The sequence below is a fragment of the Macrobrachium rosenbergii genome, chromosome 53 (assembly GCF_040412425.1).
Source record: "Macrobrachium rosenbergii isolate ZJJX-2024 chromosome 53, ASM4041242v1, whole genome shotgun sequence".
Lineage (NCBI taxonomy): Eukaryota > Metazoa > Arthropoda > Malacostraca > Decapoda > Palaemonidae > Macrobrachium > Macrobrachium rosenbergii.
Genome location: NC_089793.1, coordinates 26,676,977 through 26,687,823, shown reverse-complemented (window position 1 = coordinate 26,687,823; position 10,847 = coordinate 26,676,977). Strand labels below are relative to the sequence as shown.

General features: G+C 39.6%; 1 protein-coding gene across 9 annotated transcripts in view; it reads right to left on the bottom strand.

Moving 5' to 3' along the window:
* LOC136834372 (basic helix-loop-helix ARNT-like protein 1) overlaps positions 1-10,847 on the bottom strand; it is a 509,755-nt gene that overhangs the window by 275,349 nt on the left and 223,559 nt on the right. The window contains exon 1 of one of the 9 annotated variants that reach the window (XM_067096920.1): positions 5,498-6,144. The exons of 7 other annotated variants lie outside the window; for them this stretch is intronic. In XM_067096920.1, coding sequence (XP_066953021.1) covers positions 5,498-5,655 — 158 coding nt within the window. In that variant the 5' untranslated portion in view covers positions 5,656-6,144. Of the gene's footprint in view, positions 1-5,497; positions 6,145-10,847 lie in introns of those variants that run through there. One more of the 9 variants, XM_067096919.1, reaches the window with a different exon arrangement.

Sequence of the window (10,847 nt, the reverse complement as noted above, 5' to 3'; positions counted from 1 at the left end):
ATTATATATACAGTATATATGTGTGTGTGTACTTGTGTGTGTGTAAATTTGTGACTCACATCGGGATCGAAATCAGGTCCTTTAATTGAAGGGCAAGGGCGCTAGCAACCGGACCACACGAGTCAATAAAAGAAGTTGGAACCTAAGTACCACTGTACATGAGCCCCTTGTCTTTCAACTGGAAGACCTGGGTTCGATCCTGATGTGCGCCAAAAATTTATTTCTGTTCCACCCGTGAAAAAAGTTAAGTATACCTTAGTTTAACCAGACCACTGAGCTGATTAACAGCTCTCCTAAGGCTGGCCCGAAGGATTAGATTTATTTTACATGGCTAAGAACCAATTGGTTACCTAGTAACGGGACCTACAGCTTATTGTGGAATCCGAACCACATTATAACGAGAAATGAATTCCTCTAATTCTTCACTGGCCGGTCGGAGAATCGAATGCGGGACCAGCAGAGTGCTAGCTGAGAACGATACCCACCCGTCCAATGAGGAACTGTTCCACCCGTGATAGTAGTTGATTATTTTCTTCTCTCTCTTCTTTTCTTTTCTCTCACTATATATATATATATATATATATATATATATATATATATATATATATATATATATAGAGAGAGAGAGAGAGAGAGAGAGAGAGAGAGAGAGAGAGAGAGAGAAAGGTAATCAACACTCAATCACGGGTGGAACAGAAATAAATTTCTGACACGTTTGGATCGAACCCAGATCTTTCAACTGAAAGGCAAGGGACTTAGGTACGCTGGTACTTAGTTTCCAATTTCTTATGTATATGCAGTATATATAAAATATATAATGTGTATATATATATATACTGTATATACACACCATGCATACATATTCAGTGAGATAAAGAATCCCGTTTTTATTTCAAAGTAATCCTCCAAAACACATTTTAGCGTAAAACTTCCACCTGACGCTGTCCTTCCCCCTATGAAGCAAGACAAGACGCAAGAGTAACTTCGCGGAGTCGACGATAATCACGAACGCCGGCCAACAATCGCACTGGCGCCTGTCCCGTCGGCCTCTTCGATATTCGACGTAGCTGCGCGTTTTAACGGAGCTATAAAGCTATAATGCTTACCCAAGGTCTTGGGAAAATGCTGTTATTTACTCGCCGAGTCACGACACCTTTTTTTTTTTTTTGTGGGAAAGCGGGGGGGGGACTCTCCAACATGAAGGAAACCAAAGGTTAAAAAGCTCTGGGTTAATGCAGTTACACCTTTTCCAGTCCTTACGAGGGGCAGGGTGGGGTGGGGGAGAGGGAGGAAGTCTTCAGCGGTCTTTAAGAAGTGTGTCTGAGATATTCGGTATATTCTGGAAAGATCTTCCCTTTCTTAACAAAACTACTTCGTGCAGTATTCTCGACGTTTATTCGTTTCTCTTTTTTTGTTTTTAAGGTTTTATGTTATTTTCCGTTTCATGTCAACTGGATGTATATCACGGTCTGGACAGACTGCAGTTGGGGTTATAGACTAACTCAGAAATGGCCGAAAACACCCGAAATCCTAAGGGGGGGGGGGCGAAATGCTACTCCGACCAGGTCAGGACACAATGCCCTCGGGAAGGTTAGGAAAGGTTGAGATACATTAGCTTTTTCGTTCACTGTTAGCAACTCAACATACTAACACCCGCCTTTCTGCAGTCGTTTTAAAGTTCTCAATATCCATCGCCGCAAAAGCTATTCTACTTGTCGAAAATTACATTTCTCTCACAAAATTAACTCGTAGACGCGCCCGATAGCCTCTCATGCGTCGATGTGACCCGTTTCCGCTATCAGAAAATAAAACAGCTATTACTTGAAAATTTAAATTAAAAAAAAGACCGCCAAACACCGAATATAGTCACGTTTCCGCTATAACACCACTATTTCGTATAGATTCGTAATTACGGAAGTATGTCACTAATATGCGGCAATATTCAACGCACTAACTTTAAAGAAATTACCTTTTTCGTATGAAAATACGTTAAAACATATATCAAAGCAACATCAGTGCGCAAAAGTGAACATTTTGTCTCTTATGGCACTAGCTGACGAGTACATTACAGGACCTCTTGTATTGCTAAAAATATTGCGCGCTATATTACTCTAAATGTTGCCCGTTATATTTATGTCAACGGTTAAACTGGTCAAAATATTGCCTGTTAAATCGTTTAAAATATTACCCAGTTATACTATTCAAAATATCACCAGTAAAATTCAAACTACCGCTGCTTGCGGTTCTCAAAATAATAAGATGGTTTATTGCAACTACTGTCAAGTGCTATTCCTGTTTAATGGTTATACACATTCATTCAACTCAATTAAGCTTCCATTTGGTTCACCGTCGTTGTGGCATAGAAACATTCTTTTTCGTTCGGTTGGCGCACTCAACACTCATTGATTTTGAGCTGTCGGGAACTAAACACCTACAGTACATTCATCAAGTATAAATCAATGTGGACTTTGGATGCCAAGTCAAATAGGCTTATCTGAGTCTATACGGTCAAACAAGAACATTGTGTGTGTGTGCGTATGTACATATATATATATATATATATATATATATATATATATATATATATATATATATATATATATATATATATATATATATATATATATAATATAAAAACGACGTTCTAGACCGGAAGTCGTTGGTGGGTACTGTCGGGTGTTCGAGTCATTTAAGTAACCAGACATTTACCATTTATAATTCCCCTTCGGTGATATTCCCAAAGCAGCGCGAATTGGATATTAAACGACATTTGTAGCTTAATGTTTGTATATAAAATGTCACGGTGATGCGATAACAATATATATATATATATATATATATATATATATATATATATATATATATATATATGTATGTATATATAATTAAATGGCCTCTTTTATCCTTCAGCTATATCTCTTGAATGGGCCCAAATTAAGGTAACGTGGATCGTGAGTGACGGTTGTGTTTTCGCTTTTCAAGGAACTGTCTTATTTTTCTTAAAAAGATAATAATTTCTTTTAGATTTAACTCAGAATGCTTGTCTTGGTTTTCTTAGTTTTATTAATCCCCTTTGATTATAATTCTCCACCTGAATTCCTAATGAGTGTTGTTACCGTTCTGACTGTCTGAGGGAGATGGCATTAAATTTGCTAAGTCCCAAACCTTGGACTTTGTTACTTCCTGCGAAAGATATCACTGATTTAGTTCGTTTTACAGCGACACAAATCACCTTCACACTTCTCGTACACTCTGTCTATCCCTCACCCTTTGTATCTATTTTCACCTCTTGTCTGCTTCTGTCTTCCCCTTAGCCTATATGGGAACTGTCTCTGTGTCAACTGTGACATCATGGCTCGAGGGTGTTGCTACGACTACGTACTTTTTCCCGTGTATTTTCACTTCCATGTGTTCGTTCCACTACTTTTCGTATGTTGGCGGACTTTTTATTTATCGTTCGATTAGTCACTTATAATGCATACTGAGTCCCGACATATCGGTGCCCAACTGGCCACCCATAATATGTTTTCCGGAGGCCTAAGGTCATTCGATGACCTTAGGCCTCCAATAATGGACTCGCTAAAAACGATGACTTAGCGGCTGCCACTCCAGCGACAAAACACCCAACGTCACGGTTACATATTTGCAGACTTAAAAATGTTTTTCTGTCTCCGTTACACACACACACATATACATATATATACATATGTAGAATCTACTGGTCACTTTTACCAGACACATATGTAATTTTAATAGCCACAATGCCCTCTTAACTTCTCGAATTCCATTGTGGCTATTAGAATTACACACACACACACACACACACACACACACACACACACACACACACACATATATATATATATATATATATATATATATATATATATATATATATATATATATATATATATAATATGTTTATTAGTCTTCCCACTTCACTGCGTTTTTTTAAGAGAAGAGCGAATGGGCATCCAACATCATGATCTGCAGCGCTAAGAGTAAACCAGCGGATGTTCAAATCTTGACCGGCACACTCCAACGTCGCTGTTGCACAGATCATAGCACAGACCGTATAACAGCTAACAAAATACGAAAAGGAAATAAATAACTAATTAGTGCTATCGGTGAAAAATACCAATAACATGTACGTAATCGAAAAGAGCAACGAATAAAAAGGAAGTTGATAAAACTAACAATGTAAAAATAAATCGGCTTCCATTTCCGTTTGGTAGTCTCTCCCTCTCTCTCTCTCTCTCTCTCTCTCTCTCACACACACACACACACACACACACACAGAAAAAGAGAGAGAGAGGCTCTAATTTTTTTTTTTTTTTAATGAGTAAGGAACAGCTAAAACTCGCACGGACTAACCAACACCGAATCAGCGATCATATTCCAAAACTGGCCAACATGAAATCGCGATGCATACGACCGCCCTTTACAACGGCTCAACTTGTGGCTAGCAACAGCGGTTGGCTGTAAATTCATAGCCCTACCTCGCTCCTACCTCCCCTCCCCTCCTCCCGTCCTCCCTAATACCCTAAACCTTGCTCCTCCTCCTAATGACTCGGTTACTTTCACATTTCTCGGGTCAGATTTCTTTCCCCAGGTTCGACCAGACTTAAAACAGTCGTATTCATCGACGGAATCTTCCGGAGTCATCGTCGTCTCTCGTCGCCATAGTGACTGACATAACCCCCGCAGGAAAAATGAATGAAAATAAGCGTTGGCATCTAAGCTTGAGAACGCAATTTCGTCAAGGACCTCCTACTCCTACTCCTACTAGTCCTCCTCACCCAGCGTACAATTTCACAAGCCACACCGCAAGCAGGGAGTTTTGACGAAGTGAAATCATGTGTACAAAAAAAACACACAATAATACATTGCGCAAAGCAGACAATCAAATATAAAACCAGCATAAATGACTAAAATCAGTTGGACTCAAACGGCCACGTACGTAGAGTGCCAAAGGGATGTTACAACCACGTTACTATTGCCATTGACATAGGACCCCATGGACGATGAGGGGAGGAGGGGAACATCCTCTCCCTCCTCCCCGCCTCCCCCGGCCATCCCCCGGCACTTTGGCAGCTTGCCATAAAATCAACTCTTGCCTCTCCAATGCAACTCTCATCATTATCAAGCTTGCATGGCTTTGCAAGGAAGTTTCCTACGGTGCTTTCGAACCCTTATAAAACATGTCTGTTCGTTTTAAGCGGCTGTAATCAACACTGATATCTAATGTTGTGATGCTCAATGACTTGCCTGACCTACTGCCCTAATCAATGACATTTAAAGGTTTCAAATTAAGACTACGTCAACTTATCCGCAAAATAGGAAAATGAAAAAAAGAATATGACCTCGGCAGTTTTGTAGCCTAGTTAGCCAGCTTCTATCTTGCCAAGGTTAAACGGGCCATAGAGGCTCGTGTAATTGTGCACGAATTTCAATAGGCCTAAAGTTTATATACTGTAGTTCTATCTCGTTCTCTTACCTGGACAGTTTATTTTCTACACCCATCTTGGAGTGTTGTGAAGAGGAGGAGGTACCAGGATCCGAAGTAGCAGTAGTGGCAGCACCACTACTACTGCTGCTATTGCTACTTTTCTCGGTATTAGTACCACAAGTCGCTTCGCCTTGGCTTTTACTCATCACTATTAGCTCTACTTCATGGCACTAAAACTACACTAGCCATTTCCGCAAATAATTTTTCCTGTCACATATTGCGATTTAGGATTCCCCGGGCATATTTGTTTTCAACATCCAACAGATGTACGTGCAAGCAAATATATATATCCCCCCTTTTACGTAGGAGGGATACGCCGGTGCTGGGGGGGATATGGAGGGAGGAGGAGAAGACGAAGAAAACAGAACGCACTGCAACAGAACCTCTCACACACTCGGCTCACCCGCCTCAACTGAGCTAAGAGTTTTCTCGTTGTCCTCGTGATACCACACATGCTTCACACAGCCCCACACACACATACACTCACACTCACAGACACACACGCACACACATACATTTCACACGGTTTTTATTTTCGCTGTTCCCGTCTCCGGCGCGTTTTATCGTTCATTTCGGGATGGCGCGTTTGCGAACGAACGCGCAGCGGTTCGGGAATACATTCTCGTCTGTCAATTGATGGAAATCACGCGGGAAGAGCGTGAACTGGCGGATTTATCTGCCATGACGGAGTTAGTAGCGAGTAGAAATTCAGTGTGGAGTGCGATTGTGTTCCATTCAACACGCAGACGCGCTACCCCAGGTCACAGACCTGTTATGTTTGATCATGAGTATCGTCTTCAACATCATCTTAACCACCACCATCCCTACTGATCGGAGGAGATTCTAACGTTGCAAAAGACAAGTTAGAATATCAGAAGTTATCGGATATTAGAGGGCTTTATATAAAGCGTTACTGGTATACCACTATTATATTAAACACGCACAATATAAATATTCAAAAGGAGGAATAAAATTTCAATAATAAACGCTGTTTACGCCAACTGTAAACACAATTCCTACCATACTGCATATAAAACGAAACAAGCACACACAAGCGTATTATTAAAATCAATTGTATGGGGGTGGGGTGGGGGTAGGGGGGTGGGGAAACACTTCAATCAAAACAAACGAGACGGTGGTATGAGGACCCTGCTAAGTAATCCCTTTGTGGTCTGTAACGAAGGCCAAAAAATAAATAAATGAAAGGATGACGCGTATACGTACCCAACGCCCTTGACGTTGACTAGTTTCCTAACGACATACCATCCGGTTTGCAGTGTTGTGGCGTCTGCAAATAATTGACTCTCGTTTCATTTTTATTAATGAAGTATGCATACATTCACTTGTGATAGGTCGGACGGTTTCTTCCCTTGCTGATGTTGTTAGAATGGTTCAGATTTAAGCGGCCTTATGCCAGCAAGGGGTAAAAAGCTTGGAGTGACCCACAGGACTCGTCACACCTTCCATTTGCTAAGCAAGTTTTCAACGAAGTTTTAACTAAGTCTTCGAGAATAGAATATAGAATTTAGGCTAAAGGCCAAGCGCTGGGACCTATAAGGTCATTCAGCGCTGAAACAGAAATTGACAAGAAAAAGGTCTGAAAGGTGTAACAGAAGAAAAACCTTGCAGTTGCACAATGAATCATTTGTTAAGCGAGGGTGGCAAGTAAGGTGGAAGAAAGAGAATACGAATGGAAATAAGCCTTCAACTCATTTGCAGTATAAACAAACGCATGCATTTCTTCATTACTCTCTTTCTCTTTGCGTTGGCGTAAAGTGGGATCATGTTTAACAGACTTGCAGGAAGAAAAATGTTAGGATGACTTACTATAATTGAGTCAGCTACGATAAAAGATGTTGGCGTCATCACTCAATTTAGAGGAAAGCCAAGAGAAATTGTCAACATTATTTACCGATCACTTTCCGCAACTGAAGACAGTGACGTAAATAAGTAAGAAAACATCAAGTGAGGATTAAAAGGAAGCCTTATAAAATACCAGTTGTTGATGGAATTTGCATCAACCACTAACGATTTGTTGCAAAGAGTAATGGGTCCCAATGAGTTAGGAAACACGTACTATATTCTCACAGAGAGAGAGAGAGAGAGAGAGAATCTGACTTCACGAAGTTATCTATTCAATCATTAGTTTGACAAGGTTTATCTTGACCCACAAACTTATTTACTTTCTTCATTTGTGACTTGGAGAGGTTTGATTACAGAGAGAGAGAGAGAGAGAGAGAGAGAGAGAGAGAGAGAGAGATTCATCTCAACATACATACATACACACACACACACACACACACTTGAGCCATAAGTGTCTCAATATTTTGCAAAAGTATTCCATTACAAATCAAATTCAGTTCCCCAAATCAATTTCTATTCTCCCGACAGAACAAAGATAATACGGGTATAAACCGATCACGAGAGAGAGAGAGAGAGAGAGAGAGAGAGAGAGAGAGAGAGAGAGAGAGAGAGAGAGAGAGAGAGAGAGAGAGAGAGTCAAAATATTTCTTTTAAATAGGATAAACATTTTGGGAATGTCACTTCTGCTGTATATAATGACAGAATGTACATGCACAAAAAGTCCATTAACTTGAGAGAGAGAGAGAGAGAGAGAGAGAGAGAGAGAGAGAGAGAGAGAGAGAGAGAGAGAGAGAGAGAGAGAGATTATCAGTCTCATTTTATTACTGACCGCAAAAATCAGACGCATGTGTTTAAGAGGGGCGATTTCGAGTAATTTCGTCAGTTATATGACTTCCGCTCCTTGCTCGAAATTACCCTTTTCGTCTTATGGCATTCGGAAAAACTTCATCTTTTTTTGATACAACGTCGTCGACAGACTTGTATTTACAATGTCTGAATTGCTCTAAGCGCACGCGCATATTTTATTCTTGGTGCAAGGAAACGCTGGTTGCCTTAATGGCTTGCATACCTGTGTACATATACATACGTATATTCTATTCTTTATGCAAAGAAACACTAGTTGCCGTCATAGCTTGCATATATGTATCTATACATACAGGTATATTTTATTCTTTAAGCAAGGAAACACAGGTTGCCTTAATGGCTTGCATGTACTATATGTATGCATACGCATACACATATTTTATTTTTTACGCAAGCTAACAGATTGCTCTAACGGCTTGTATATAATATCGCCTGCATATACGTATGCATACACTACATATATTTCATTCTTTATGCAAGGAGACACAGGTTGCTTGATGGCTTACATATACTGTACGTATACATACACATTCATATACTTCATTCTTCACGCAAGTTAACACAGTCTGCCTTGATGGCTTTTCATATAGGTATGCATAGACAGATATATTTTACTCTTCATGCAAGGAAACACAAGCTACATCACTGGCTTGTATGTACAGTATGTGTGCAAGTACACATGAAATTAAAAATACGTTTTCGTATACACGTATGCAAACGTTTTGACAGATTTTTTGGTGCCAAGCACTGCCTAAGTTGTCTTACAGACGGCCAGACAAATCAACCGTAATACGTTTTAGTTACATCCTAAGGGAATGTTCAAAACTGCTTATCTGCACCCACAGTTTAAATCACAGAAACATGCGGACCTACAGATCATGGAAATAGACGAGATGTCAATCTACAAGCAATTGTTTCGTGTTACAAACAATTCAGATCTTTGGGTTTTGGGCCTGGGTAACCGATCGTATTTAAGAGGTCTAAAAGGTGTTCGATTACCTGAGAATGTTAATGTTATTATTATTATTGTTATTGTTATTATTATTATTATTATTATTATTATTATTATTATTATTATTATTATTATTCAGAACACAAACCCTATTTATATGGAACAAGCCCACAGGTACCACTGACGAAATTCAAGCTTCCAAAGAACACGGTGTTCATTTGAAAGAAGTAACAGAAGGTAATAGGAAACACAGAAAGAAGAGATCAGTTACTGGAAAAGAAAAAATAAATTAACAAATTAATAAATAAATATATTGAAGAAAATATAACAGACTATTAAAATACAGCGGTATGAACTACTGACTCGAGAAATGACAGAAGCATCCAGTCATCTCTTCCCACTTAAACTACGAATATTCTTAAAAAAAAAAAAAAAAAAAAAAAAAAAAAAAAAGGGTGGTGGGAATTACAACACACGGCAAAAGCGTTTCCGACCTGACCAATTAAACGAGTACACGGCAACGCTTGAGCCGAGTACACGGCACTGTTCAGTTCGACGATCAAAAACAAATATGACACCCGGGTGTTGATACCTGGTTCCTGCTTGTTTACGCGGACGCTCGGGCGAGGGAACGAACGGTAATAAAAGTCAAGTAAAACTTCATGGCATGCGTATCAACGACGGCGCTAAGCGAGGTTAATTTTGTACCTGAATGCCCTTTACGAAATGGAGGTCTATATATAATCAGGCGGTTCCTATGGAGATGTGTCGCAACGATGCAGAATCATCCAGATAGTCAAATCCATTCAATGAAGATCTTAGAAACTGATATTGGGTATTTGTTCAAACCTTCATTAAACATAAAATATATTGTAAAATAGAAAGTCAACGCTACACTGGCAGAAAAAGAAAATGACCAGAAAGCTAGACAGTCACCAAGAACTCAGTCTTAACATTCCGGTATAACATAATTACTCAGTCTCAGTCAGTCTCAACAGTCTAGTATAACAATTATACCCTCGGGCAAGAAATCCTTGTGTGTGTGTGTGGGAGGGGGGGGGCGGCGGGGAGGGGGCACTGAACTTAACCTAAAGAACTTGGGTACGGGTCAAAACGTATAAATGTGATTTAGTAATGAAACAACACTGTAGATCTGGACGCTCAACCACTGGTGCGAAAAAGTTATCAAGAAAATAATGCGGATTCCTGCATGATCTTCAACTTGAATAAATGACTTTGGTTCCAGGTCAAAATGTCTGACCTGATACACCAAAACATCACGAACTTTGACAACAATACCAGGAATAAAAGAAAGGTTAGCGAGAGAAGAGCATAAGATATGTGGACGAACGGGCAGACAAAAATAAATAAATGAATAAATAAAGATGTGGTATAGTTTTAAAGGAATAAATGTTCTGGTGTGGACCTCAGGACGCTTCACTACTAAACAAGATGAGTCCCAATTATAATCATTGTTTGTGAAATCAACTAATTATTTTCACAGACATGATAAAACTTTCCATGAAAATAACAGTAATCTGAGCTATGTGAAGGCACACTGTAATCAGTGTCTATTTACCCCCAGCTGCAATGCCTTCTGTCTTTTGCTTTTTATCCGGTCCCTTGACAGTCCAACTTCTCTAACCAATTTCTTAGTTA